The sequence below is a fragment of the Crinia signifera genome, chromosome 7, assembly GCF_055691185.1.
Source record: "Crinia signifera chromosome 7, ASM5569118v1, whole genome shotgun sequence".
In the NCBI taxonomy this organism is placed as follows: domain Eukaryota; kingdom Metazoa; phylum Chordata; class Amphibia; order Anura; family Myobatrachidae; genus Crinia; species Crinia signifera.
In genome coordinates, this window is record NC_139223.1 from 151,058,324 (window position 1) to 151,072,229 (window position 13,906).

A 13,906-nucleotide genomic window follows, 5' to 3' on the forward strand; every position below is an offset into this window, starting at 1 on the left:
GTTTAATTAACACTGTGCTGCTTCTGCGGTTTGCAATACTTCCTTGTATCCCTGTGTGTGGATCACATGATCGTCATAGTAGTTTAGTCATCTCCATGTGATATACTATAAGTGTACAGTAGTAACCTTTATTAATGGCACTAACGCTAGATCTAATGTCTACATTTACTAGAAGTAGACGTTGGTAACCTTTATTAATGGCACTAAAGCTGGATCATCTGAAGTAGTGGAGGTTCCTAGAGTAACGTGGAGCCAAGAGATTCCATTGGCTCTGTAGCCAACCTGTGTGCAAGTAGGCCAGCACAGCAAATCATGGAACACTGCCAACACTAGTTGGGAGCGTGATCCTATGCCTCTGTAGACCAGAAAATTGTAGGGTTGTACTTGCTGGTCTTCATGCAATTCATTGAGTCTCACTCAGTGCGTCAGAAAACGTGTGAGGAGCAAAATATTGGCATCGCTTAGTGTCATTGTATTTTAAAACAAACATTAATCAGGATTGGTTTCTTTGGATTATCATGAGTGTGGACAAGTAGAACAGCATACAAGCCATGTTCCTGTCAGTGATCTAATCCAGGATGAAGCAGAGGACATGGGTTGGGCGACTTGCCGTGGAATGCAGGGCCGGGCCTTCTCACACACTCATTTCTCACTGAGGAGTAGAAGGAAATGAAACCAAGAAAAGATGACATTCACATGTTTAACTGCTTAATGTTAAGGCAGTAATGGTATTACAGAACTTTGCCTTGTATTCTGTGGCATTTAATTAGTGCAAGTTACACATTTTGATTTTGGTCAGCTGTTACCAGAACATTTTTTTTTTTTTATTTAGCTGTGATTTGGTTGTTCCAATCTATATGGAATTTATTTTATTCTTTTATCGACAATGACCTATCTCTAGCCAGCGAACCGTGCCATAAATCTAATAATGTTTTGCACAATATTACTTTAATTATTGTATTTCAGTTTTAGAATTTTTAGAAAGTAAATGTTTTTAAATCCTGCTAGAAGGGTTTGTGGAACTGAAAATGTATACAGCGAACAGACTTGATTTAATTTGTGTAGGGCTTCTTACTTGGCTTATTACTATGTAGCTGCTAGAGGAATACGTTTTAACCCTTTTGCATGGAAATCCAGGGTCTGACCTGGGTTTTGGAATACTGTTCTAACCCGGGAAAGACCCCATTTACACTGCCGCCTTGACCCAATCATTCCGTGGCAGAACCTTTTGCACTGCATCGTCCTGCTTTTAACGGAACTTGGGTAGGATGACCCGGGTCACTGTTTACATTGTAACTCGTTTCCGGCCCTACTTCCAGCCTTACTGTACTGTAAGCCACAACCCAGATTTACCTGACAATAACTTTGGGCAATTGTGGAACTGGAAGAGAGGTATTAATATGCTTAGTTTACCAGGCATATGCACCTACTATGGTATTATACTGTTTATTTTATTTTTTACGTGCGTTATGTGTTTGTGTGAGTTTGCCACCAACCGTTCCACTTCCGAACTAGAATACCTGCTCTTGATGCAATGGTTTTAGGATGTCTGCTGTGGACCCTTATTTAGTCCTTTTAACAACCTAAATGTGTACATACCTATTAAGAAACATTGTGAATTGTAACGTATATTATGAATTCTGGTTACAATAAGCATTGTAGTTTTACTTGATAATAAATGACTGGCTCTTTTTGTTTTGTTTTATAGATATGGCAAGATTGTTTCCACTAAGGCTATTCTGGATAAGACCACAAACAAATGTAAAGGTATGTTTGCCCTCATCCAATGAAGATGAATAATGCTGTACTTACAAGATGGACATTTGAGAGATTTTAGTTTATAGGACAGTTTGGGAGTGTCCTATAAACTATTGTCGCTTTTCAAGGCTCAGCCCATATACCAAAAGAAACAAACTATTTACAAGGAAATAATCTTATCCTGTGCTGTAGATGAAACCCCTGCCACCGGCTGCAGACATTTGTACCAGTGTACAGTATTTATAGGGATGTTATTTTGGTATATAAACATTCACAAAGGGCTACCGGGATACCCTGCTGCAAGCGGCAGAGTTTTTGAGTCACAAGTGTACCTTCCCAGCAGCTCAGGGGAAATTGGGTTCCGTCTTGTCCTCTTGACAAGTCTGAGTAGTGTAGTTGTCTGTGTTTTATCAGCTTGAGGTAGTAAAGGACAAATATTAGGGATCCCCCCAATGCATGAAGGAGGGATCCCAGCAGATAGCGCTGTGGCCATGGTTTAAATTTCCTGGGTACTCCATTTTCCTCTGACAATCTAAAAATACTGGTAGGTTGATTTTGCAACCAATAAAAATTAATGTGTGTGTGTGTGTGTGTGTGTGCGTGTGTGCACATACAGTACATGTGTTTAGGGCAGACTAGAAGGGCCAAGTGGTTATAAAAGTATTCTCTATATCTGCTGCTGTCCATCAGTGTCATAAGCTTATTTACAGAGTTTGACCCGGTAGCATTACGCAATCTTCCGATGTCCTATGGGCTTACCAGTAACTACTGACAGCGGTTGCCGTACATGCAGGGTCAGTAGACCGTGCATTCACAAAATGATTCCATTTGCGATCATATCCGTTATTGACGCCCCTGTTCCTACAAGTGATATTTGGTACATTCAGGGGACATCCTAGTTTCTTAATGCCATATATAGCGACTATAAGAAATTCCAATGATCAGGTCCAAAACCCAGTAATGAGTAAATATCCTCATCCTTTATATAATCTAGGTAAATCACCGCTACATAAATGTAATTGCGCATTCACCTCCTATTGTTGTATTCGACAAAAGGAGAAGAAAAGTTAAAAAGCGTTATTATGCCGATAGCAACATACTTCCAGTTCAAAACATCCTGATAATAACCACGGGCAGTGGCTGGTTTGCTTGTTAAAAAGGAGACACAATTTCTTCCCATGTCAGAGACTGTTTAGCAGTACTAATAATTTGACAGGATTACACATTGTGCAAATTGGCTGGGCTAATTAAAGGGGGTCAATTTAAGCACCACTTAATTGCATGTTCAGTCTCTCCAAAGCGTTGGCTTTTTGTATAAGAGACATGGCAGAGTGGTATCTCCTGTTCCTTTTAATTAGCAAACAAATGATTCCAGTGCCTTTAAAAAAAAAAAATTCCCAGGCGCTCATGGGATGAAACCTATGCCTTAACCTCATGCTCTCTGCAGCTTAATTTAAGTAGCGGTTACCACAGTGACCTCTTTTGGAAGCAGGGGGGCTCCTTCTAGTCCAAATAAAAATTGGAAAAAGGGAAGGGGTAAAGGTTTGGTTTTCAGTGGATGGGGGAGGAATCAGGGAGCTCATTTTAATTTTACTAGTCACCCATGAGTAAGCAGAAAAGTACTTATTCTGAAGGTCATTGCGGGATCCTGTAGTCACATTCTTCTACTAGGAGGGCAATGAATAATAAGATTTTTGCAAGGCACATTCTCTGATTCCACTTCTGAACATTGAGTGCAGGGGAGGCCTCATTATAGGAAAAAGCAGCAGTCAGTTTTTCCTACATTACCTTGTGAATCAATACTTCCCATGCGTGGACAAGAGCTGCTTCTTTGGCTATTACAAGCTTTGGCTCGTGTCAATCATTTTTCTGTTTTCCGGGGAAACAGAAAACTGATTTGCTGTAATGTCTGTGAAGGGTCATCAAAGGCCACCCACAGACTCCACTGTACAAGTTTCCAGTGTCTGGTTCTTTTTAAAGGGAATCAGTCACTCAAAATGAATGATGTGTACTTGGGAAGGGAGCATTTGGGAGTTGACATTGACCATCATCTGAAAGGACAGTGGGGGGGGGGAGCAGTTAGCTTTGATGCAAAAGTATTTTAAAATATTGAAAACCTGGTTTCAATGTAATTGAAAAATAAAGCACCACTGCAGATAGCCGCCCATACTGTAGTATTAATAATTATATACATGGATTTTATTTGTGTAATGTTTGCTTAATATTTTGCATTTGCTATATAGCCGAGCGCAAGCTATTGTTTTCTAATACCTGGCGTCTCAGACAATTCAAAATTCAAGTAAAACTAATGAGAATTTAGTAATAGAGAGTAACTATACAAAATAAGGCAAAGCAAAATAATGTAAGGAGCAATACAATTCATTGTGAGCATAATTATATGCATATACCGACATTCTAGAAAGAATACATGAGTTTTGCGGATGTGTTTGTAGCAATGCATGTTGGGAAAGAGAGTGATAGAATAAGGGGGTTTGCTCTACATGTATGTGCAGCTTGGGAGACATTTTGGAGGTAGGACTGGTAGCAGGCAATACCTTGGGAGGATGGGTGGAGTTAGTAAGGAGGAAGAAGCGGTTGGAGCAGAGACGGTAAGAGCTTTGTGGATAAGTGTGGGGTTTTATATTGGATGCTGTTGGACATAGGAAGGCAGAGAGAGGCTGCTGTAAAAGACCGGTTAGTCTAACAACAGCATTAAGGAAGGAGTCAAGAGTTGGGTGAGGGGAGATTTGAGAGAACAAGGCTGCAATAATAGTAGAGGGATAATGAAGTGGACAAGTGTCTTAGTTACGTGGAGGGAGAGGAAGGGTATCATTTTGGCTCACAGGAGTGGATAAGTGACTTGGTATGAGAAGTGATACAATGCTAGTAAATACACATTGCAAACGTTCTGTTGTGCAATTCAGAACTTTGCGATTTTAGGTTCTGTGTAATAAGTGCAAGGAATGGAACAAAGGACATTCATAAAGGTGCTACTGCCATGCCAAGTAAAATGCCAATAATGTCATATTTATTTCTTTACATATATTTAAAAGCAATGTTAATCCCAATCGTAAAGCACAATGGAATATGCTGGTGCTATATAAGTAAATGTTAATCCACAATCAGAAGATCTGCTGTGCATGGTAGACAGATCTCCCTCATAAATCTCTGTTATGTTATACAGAGCGTTGTGAAGTTTTATCAGTAGCACTTTGTGGTATATAGCTCCCAGTATTCGGCTGAGCTGTGTGACACATTGCGTATGCAGCTGGTAGTTGTCTTACGTGGACAAACAAGCTGGGGACGGACAGCTGAGACCTCCAGATTTACTCTTCCCTGTGCAGTAAATCTTCCTTTTAATTAGAATCTTCTTCCGCACTGAAATGTATTGCAGCATGTTCATTTTCTGTGGGGAATGTAAAATATTAAGCCGCAGCTCCAACCGGCCTTATAGAGTTGGCTGCTGTCCTTGAACTGACAAATAATTGGCACTACGGCTTTAATTGACCATGTCAGCACCAATCCGGCAATTATTCCTGACAGGGCCTCTGCGGTGGCATATCTTGGTCACATACATAGGTGCTCATTATGGTTGTTAGTGCTTCCATTTGGGACACTTGCGCTCTCTCCCAAATGATGCTGTGTGTTAACCCTTTGCGTCTCGTGTATGCATGACTCCAGAGCAGGCATTCCCAACCACGGTCCTCAAGGCACACCAACAGTGCAGGCTTTAGTGATACCCAGGCTTGAGCACAGGTGACTTAATTAGTACCTGAGTGATTCTGATTAATCCATCTGTGCTGAAGCCTGGATATCACTAAAACCTGCACTGTCGGTGTGCCTTGAGGGCCGTGGTTGGGAATGCCTGCTCTAGAGTATAGTGTTCCAAATGGGTTGGATAGTCTGTATGCTCATTCATTACCTTACAAGCTCATCCAGGCCTCGTTCAAGGTTTGCCTCACCCTTTTCCAGGCAAGACAGGTACCACACAGTCATTGCCAGGGAACTAGCAGAAAACTATTGCATGCTCCCCGGCTGCCGAATGTTGGGTTACCTGTATTCTGCATATGGAGGAGTACTCCATGCAATATGTGTATTCCCATCTTAAGGTGCGTACACACGGGGGGAGATATATTGCTCAGTGTCTCCTTTTCATCTTCGACCAGAGATGGTCGCTGATGAAAAGGAACCTCTGCCAGGGAAGCCGCATAGCTAATCAGCTGGTCGCAGGAGCATGTTCCTGCGACCAGCGATTTACAATGCGGCTGAAAACGGGAGCGCACACACTCCCATCACTGGCAATATGGTCGCCAGCGACCATATTTCCAGCGATTTCAGCCCCTATCGCCCCCTTGTGTACACAGCTTTAAGGTTTCTTTTACAAATCTAGTAGAGCCTCCAGGTCCTGTATTGGGTTGTTGGATGAGCTGAGGTTGTACTACTTGGGGGGGGATTTGGGGGGTTGCAAGGTGATTACTGTTGTATCCCGGGTCCCATGTTTCCTTCCTGTAATGCCTCCCATCGCAGTCTGTACTCTGAGCACGTTGAATATTGAGGCTTTGAAGGGTCTGTTTGCACAAGCTGCCTCTGTTGATGTGTGTATAAATTGTCATGTTTATGATCTGCAGGTTATGGATTTGTAGACTTTGACAGCCCAGCAGCTGCTCAGAAAGCGGTTTCTGCTCTGAAGGCGACTGGAGTCCAAGCACAGATGGCAAAGGTATCTTTCAATGAGTGTCAGGATCTTTTCCTGCTGTGAAGAGCTGAAGGATAAAATTGCTTAAATTTTTTTTTTTTTTTAAACAAGTATTTGTTCTCTATTATACATTACCAAAGTATGCGAGCCAGGGCCTCCACTGGTTGGATGATTGTTTTTTACATCATTTTTGCCCACGCTGTAGAGCTCCATGATTATTTTGGTGATTCTTCCCTCGATTTAAACATGTGATATGCCACATTTTAGCCAACATCTAGATAATTATTGGTCATGCCCACAAGTGCTTTCACGATACCCCGATATGCTTTTGAGTTGCTAAACTGGATAGGCAATGCCCAGTTTGGCCACACAAATGTGTTGTTGTTTTTTGTGTGTGTGTGTGTTTTTTAAATCTATTTAAATAAAAATAGGCTTCTATCTGTAGTGCCCCTAATTTCATAGATTTAATTAGGTTAAATATTGTGCATAATTTTGACTATGAATAATACACTATGGGGGATATTCAAACCGGTGTCACGACTTTCGAGCTGGCCTGACAGCCGTGACCCGGTACCGTGCTCGGCTGGATCGACGTCAGCTTGGCAGGCGGGATTCAATGTTCTGCCTGCCAATCCCCAAACCCCAAAAAGGGTCCGTGGCTGGGAATCGTCAAGCTGCGGCCGGGAGCTTAACAATTCCCAGCCGTAATGCTTGTAAAGTCGGACCTGTTCTGCCGAGATACCTGGTTAATGCTGTCGGGGAAGACCGCATTGAATAGGGCCCCGCCGCCATTTCCCCCATCGGGAATTATGGCGGGGCATTGAATACTCCCCTATAAGATACTGAGTGATAAAATATGCGGCACAGTCCATTTGCTAATGGGAACCTATATTTTTGTTATAAAATGGTTTAACTGCCTGTGACTGGTGAATTAACCACAAGGGCATATGAGCTATTCTTTGCAGAAAACTTTATTTATTTCAAAAATTGCATTTACTAATTTTAGTGGCAGCTGCAGCACTGCCTGATAGGCTCAATTGTCCTTTATTAGGCGTGTGGGGAAATTGCCGGTCATGTCTTCAGAAATTTAAAGGGGGCATGTGATTGGTTGTTTAACTGCCCAATCACTTGCCTCCTGCATTGAAAAAAATCCTTGTTTCAGTGTCTACTGCAGTCCTCCAATAGTTATGTGCAGATATACCGTTGGTTAACTCTTACAAATATCATGAATTTATAAACATTTGTGAAAACCTTTTTAAGAAATAGTTGTTGAACCGGTACTTGTGTATTATCACCGTGCCCACTACGGCATTTGCGTGATGTGATTATTGTATGTAATGTATTGACTGGTGTAAGTCAGTGAATACATTAAAAAGATAGGATGCGATAAAAAATCACATCGCATGCCATGGGATGCGATGGGGTGCGATAAAGAATTGCATCCCATGCCATTATTGTATGGCATTGGATGCAATTTTTTTTTTTTATCTCACCCTATCTTTTTAATGGTGTCATTGCACATACAATCATGGAATTTCATGTGCTATACCACTAAATTACATATAATGTCATTTAGTTTGGCCCCCCTCCCCCCCACTATCCACGTCATCCCGAAGCGTCTGACCTTTTCTTACCCCCACTATCCACGTCTGAGTGAAGTTGATTTTATATAGTGTGTCGAGCGGACGCGTAATACATGTAACATGTTACAATAATGGCATGCGATGCGATTTCACTATGTTTGCGTACGTAGTGAAATCGGGCGCCGTGCTAATACACAAGTACCATTCAACCATTTGGTAAAATGATATTATGGATATTATATGCTATGTACTATAGTTAGACTTGGCGTGTAGTGTACTTGCAAGTGAACCAGTGACAATGTTGGTATTGACATTAAAGGTTTTAGATTTTTACCGTCTTAGTGGTATGTTTCCAAATTTTATACTGTATATTAGGCATGTTTGTATATAATAATATAAGGGATGGTGTTTGACTATTTAGGAACTATTCCTTGTAAGTATGACCTGACAATTTTTTGTATCTCTGAGGAATATTTAACCATTTGAGTGCCAACATCTCTAAAAGATCGAAAACAGAAAGAAAATAATGACAGAGCCTGGACTGCTGCAGCCTTTGAAACACCTTAAGACTCCCAAATATTAACCATACAGGCAATACAAAAAATGGTGTTCTATATGGCGCTGCAGTCCCCTCTTTTTGAATGATAGGATCTTATCACCAATGGGATATATTTAAATCCACAATTCTTCCGTCCAGTCGTTCTTAAAGCAATACAAGACTGACCTGGGAGAATTTCCCTATGTGCATGTAACGGTTTCTTTAAATCCTCTCAACCTCTGCATACACAAATATTGATAACCAGACAGAAAACATCACCAGGAACCCCTTGAGATGTACACTCACCAGGATTAAGTGCCCTATGTTCACTGAAAGGTTTCTTTGCATCCGACCCTCCTCCTCACAGGACACAGGTGGACAGCTGACTCCAAATGTTTTATAAAAATCCAAAAAAGTTTTTATTTCCAGCAATAAGACAGGTAAAACCAAGTCTCAAAATAATTAAAAAAGTGGGAAGGGAATCCCGAGGTAAGTGGTGGTCTGGGTTACCTCCCAATCCGGATTTAAGGACACCCAGTTTGCTGAAGATGACAACCAGCGCCTACCACAAACCTCTTTTGTATTCTCTTTTTCCTCCAACCCCCAACGCGTTTCGGGCTATGTTAATAAGCCCTTTTTCAAGACACCTTGAAAAAGGGCTTATTCACATAGTCCGAAACGCGTTGGTGAGTGTACATCTCAAGGGGTTCCTGGTGATGTTTTCTGTCTGGTTATCAATATTTGTGTATGCAGAGGTCAAGAGGATTTAAAGAAACCGTTACATGCACATAGGGAAATTCTCCCAGGTCAGTCTTGTATTGCTTTAAGAACGACTGGACGGAAGAATTGTGGATTTAAATATATCCCATTGGTGATAAGATCCTATCATTCAAAAAGAGGGGACTGCAGCGCCATATAGAACACCATTTTTTGTATTGCCTGTATGGTTAAGATTTGGGAGTCTTAAGGTGTTTCAAAGGCTGCAGCAGTCCAGGCTCTGTCATCATTATTTTCTTTCTGTTTTCGATCTTTTAGAGATGTTGGCACTCAAATGGTTAAATATTCCTCAGAGATACAAAAAATTGTCAGCTCATACTTACAAGGAATAGTTCCTAAATAGTCAAACACCATCCCTTATATTATTATATACAAACATGCCTAATATACAGTATAAAATTTGGAAACATACCACTAAGACGGTAAAAATCTAAAACCTTTAATGTCAATACCAACATTGTCACTGGTTCACTTGCAAGTACACTACACGCCAAGTCTAACTATAGTACATAGCATATAATATCCATAATATCATTTTACCAAATGGTTGAATGGTACTTGTGTATTAGCATGGCGCCCGATTTCACTACGTACGCAAACATAGTGAAATCGCATCGCATGCCATTATTGTCTTGTATTGCTTTAAGAACGACTGGACGGAAGAATTGTGGATTTAAATATATCCCATTGGTGATAAGATCCTATCATTCAAAAAGAGGGGACTGCAGCGCCATATAGAACACCATTTTTTGTATTATCTCTAAAAGAAGTTCAAAATATTCTCTAAAAATGCCAGCGTCGCTCACAATTGTTATATAAATTCAAATAAAAAAAATAAAAAAGATTGTATTTCCTATATAAGGTAAACATTACAGGTCGTTATGATGAATGAAAATGTTTGCTTGGCGATTTTTCACACCTATTTTGACAAATTCACTTGGCACTCAAAGGGTTAAATATATATTTTAAGCAACACGCGACTCAAATTTTTTATCCGTTTTACCTTTATTATGGGAAGTGAAGTAGAAAAAAAAAAAAAAACCTCTAAACCACAAACTTACCACATTCCCACCCCATTATTCATGGGAATTTCAGGAGAATGAGTCATTTGTAGTCGTCTTTTTATTTCTTCATGTTCTCTTTTTCATTTGAAGTCTGTGTCACAGACCTCTCTGTTGGAGTTCTAATATTGGAAGCATCCTTGGAGGTAGGCCAAGGCAGCAAAAAGAGCCGTATATAAGGCATTGGAAGCTGAAACCTAGACTAATGCACATAAATACACAAACCGTACAGATGTGAGTTGTGTGCTCAGTATTTTGCAGTGCAGGACATCATGAAGATTTACATCCACCATCTGGGCATTATAAATCAGGAGTTGGTGTGCTGGACTTCAGCCTAACTAAAGCAGATTGTGAGGCTGCAGTGTGTTGGGTGATATACAGTTCTGATGCCAGGCTATCCATCTGTGGGGTACGAGCCACGCCAGGAAAGATCTATAGCCCCTCCATATGTAGCTTTCTATGATCACTTGCTGGCTGACTCATCCTCCTTTATCGCTAGGTCCTGTAGTTCAGGAAATCATATGGAGGAAGTTTGTTGCAAAAATCTGAGATGCTGAATTAGATTTGAATTTGCCATATTTATTCATTCTGAATGTTTTCCATGCAGTTGAAAAGCAGCAGTGCCTTTGTTTATAAAGTCTGTGCAGTGCTGTGGCTCTGTAGCTGTTGCTGAACTACAAGTTCTAGCATGTCCTGGCAGGTGAAGAACTGTTTGTTTTGAAACCTCTATAGAGACAGATGTGGTGGGTGGCAGAGGGAGCAGGGTGGTGGGTGCTTTGTTTTATACTTCCCGTCCTCCGGTCGGTGATCCCCGCAGGCGACGGTCACTCCCCTGCGGCAGCTTTCAGTCCCCCTCCTCTGGCAGTCACTCCCTGGCGCCAGCAATGTATGTAATTCAGCGTATTACCGCTGGGGGAGCATCACATAGTTTCCCTGCTCCCCCAGCAGCACTACGCTAATTGCGTACATTGTCCAGTGCCAGTGCTGGAGGAGGAGGACTGATCGCTGCCCATCGGTGGACTTAATGGATGCGGTTACCGGGCCAGAGGAGGGTAAGTATAAAGCACAACACACACATTTCCCTCACTATCCACGTCATATCCCCACTAGTCATACCCACAGTATCCGTGTCGGCGTGGAGTTGATTTTATAAAGTGTGGCCACACTTTATACAATCGACTCCACGCTGACATGGATAGTGGGGATATTAACCATTGTGCAGTTTCAGGGCTCCAGAAGCACTTACGTAGTTTACATAGGCAGCATAGTGCTGTATTGGTATTCTTAATACAGCACTACGTAACTAAAGTACCGCTTTTTCAAAAGTATACATTTTTGTTAGTCAGCATTTCCTGTATGATGACTGACCTAGATTTGCAATCACTTCCCCTCCAATAACTATTTTATGAAATATTTTTTTTTCCTTGTTCCTCTGTGCCTCATCTTAAAGAGCAATCAGTAGGATACTTGAGTGCTTTGTGTACATTTCTATGTGTATAGAGCATTAACCCAACAATGATTCAAACAAAGTAGAACATTTTATAATCTAGTTTTGATTCCTATTGACAGTGCAAACAGGCCCCAAATGATGATGTAGCCAATATTTTTATCTCTCCAATTCGTCCACCTGTGTGAGATTGATGGGTAAATTAATGCTGGTGCGTGGTCTGAGGTTTGCCGTGTACATGGCCGGCTGCATTATATTCTTATGAAGCCTTTGGTTTACAGTAAAAACTCCTTGAGGATTGTTGACTTTTGTTCTGGGTGCAATCGCACATAAATGACCCCTGTTCTTCTACCAGTGAGATAACTGAAAAACGTCAATGTGTTTTCTCTTTATTCATCTTTGCTACAGCCATATAGGGGAATTCATTCCTATATGGGGAAGCTACCCTCAACTTTCAAGGAGTTTTGAAAAGAAATCCAAACTTTCTGTTATGCTGTGTACACACGGTGAGATTTGACATTAGATTTTGACTAGTCAAAATCGTATGCAGATCGCACAGGTTTTTTACCTTGCGATCCCGATGCGCATTCCTGAGACAGCACAAATCGAAACCCAGATAGACAGGGCAGCAATGACTATATAGTGCAGGGCTGGGCAATTGCGGCCCTCCAGATGTTGATGAACTACACATCCCAGCATGCCTTGCATCAGTTTCAGCATGGCCACATAGCAAAACTAATGCAAAGCATCCTGGGATGTGTAGTTCATCAACATCTGGAGGGCCGCAATTGCCCAGCCCTGATATAGTGCAAATCGAATGTAGATTGTATGAAAATAGTACAGAGTTGGCAAAGATTGCATAAATCGAATAGCAAGGGAATCTCACCGTGTGTACACACCATTAGCCAGTTGACCATCTTTACACTCTGACCGTACATATGTTTTTGTGAGTACATGCATTAGTGCCCGGCCTGAAAAAATTTGCATTCTGATTTAGCTAGAAAGATCCTGCTTTCCCCCTCTTCAGGTTCACCTGCACTAGACTGTGTTAAGATGGGTGCACACTAGCCTTTTGGCAGATTCCAAAAAGCTGAAACATCATAATCTTAATATCGTTCAGTGTGTGTGCATGTTGCTGTGTGCACCCATGTGTTGTCCATGACATCATCGGTCGTCTGTACATGCAAGACGACAGAGGACATTGCATGTGGTCCCTGCACCTGCTAGCAAGTGTGCTCACTTGCCGATGCAGTGTCCCGTCGCCATTGATGTCCTGCTTGGATACACTTTGCATAGTCTGTACCCAATATTAGTTTTACCTCCATATGGGATTGGTATGTAATCCCGGCGGTCGGAATCCCGGCGGTCAAAATCCCAACCCTGGAATCCCAACAAGGGGGGGACATGGATCGCCCCCCTTACGGGCTCGCTGCACTCGCCACGCAGCAGGCCCGATGCCTCGCTACGCTCAGCACACTAATTTATTCTCCCTCTATGGGTGTCGTGGACACCCACAGAGGGAAAAAGTGCCGGGATTCCGGCATCAGGATTTTGACCGCCGGGATTGTGACTGCATCCCCTCCATACACAGCATTTTCCAAAGCTGTTTATACAGACGCCAATGATATTCAATGGATGAGGGTATAGAACATTCTATCCAATTAGAATGTGATCATTAGCCCATAATATTTATTATTCCTGAGTAACTGCTTTTAGGATGTGTACAATCCGACTATCCAAACATGCACAAATGCGCAACGGTCATGTGGTGCTTATGAATTCATATATGCCAGGAGCGTTTGTACATATTTGTCACATTTTCACTTAACTGCTAACTCCCCATAGTTGCGGAGAGTTGTATTCAGGAGTCCATTTATTCATACATACTAGAACACTCGATACTTATGTATTATCTGGGCTCCCATGTTAAATGCACCCCATTTTTTCATACCCCTACTATCCAACTACGCATGTAGTTGATTTTATACAGTGTGGCGAGCGCAGCGTGCCACCGTGCCCGAAGCGTGGCGAGCCCCGCGAGGGGAC

The 13,906-nt window shown here is 41.7% G+C and overlaps 1 protein-coding gene across 5 annotated transcripts in view; it reads left to right on the forward strand.

Annotated features, from left to right (window-relative positions):
- The window catches only part of RBMS1 (RNA binding motif single stranded interacting protein 1), a 346,188-nt gene that overhangs the window by 272,050 nt on the left and 60,232 nt on the right, over positions 1 to 13,906 (forward strand). For all 5 annotated transcript variants that reach the window (XM_083153957.1, XM_083153959.1, XM_083153956.1 and 2 more), the window contains exons 3-4: positions 1,709 to 1,767; positions 6,387 to 6,478. In XM_083153957.1, the coding sequence (XP_083010083.1) occupies positions 1,709 to 1,767; positions 6,387 to 6,478 (151 nt within the window). The remainder of the gene's footprint in view (positions 1 to 1,708; positions 1,768 to 6,386; positions 6,479 to 13,906) is intronic.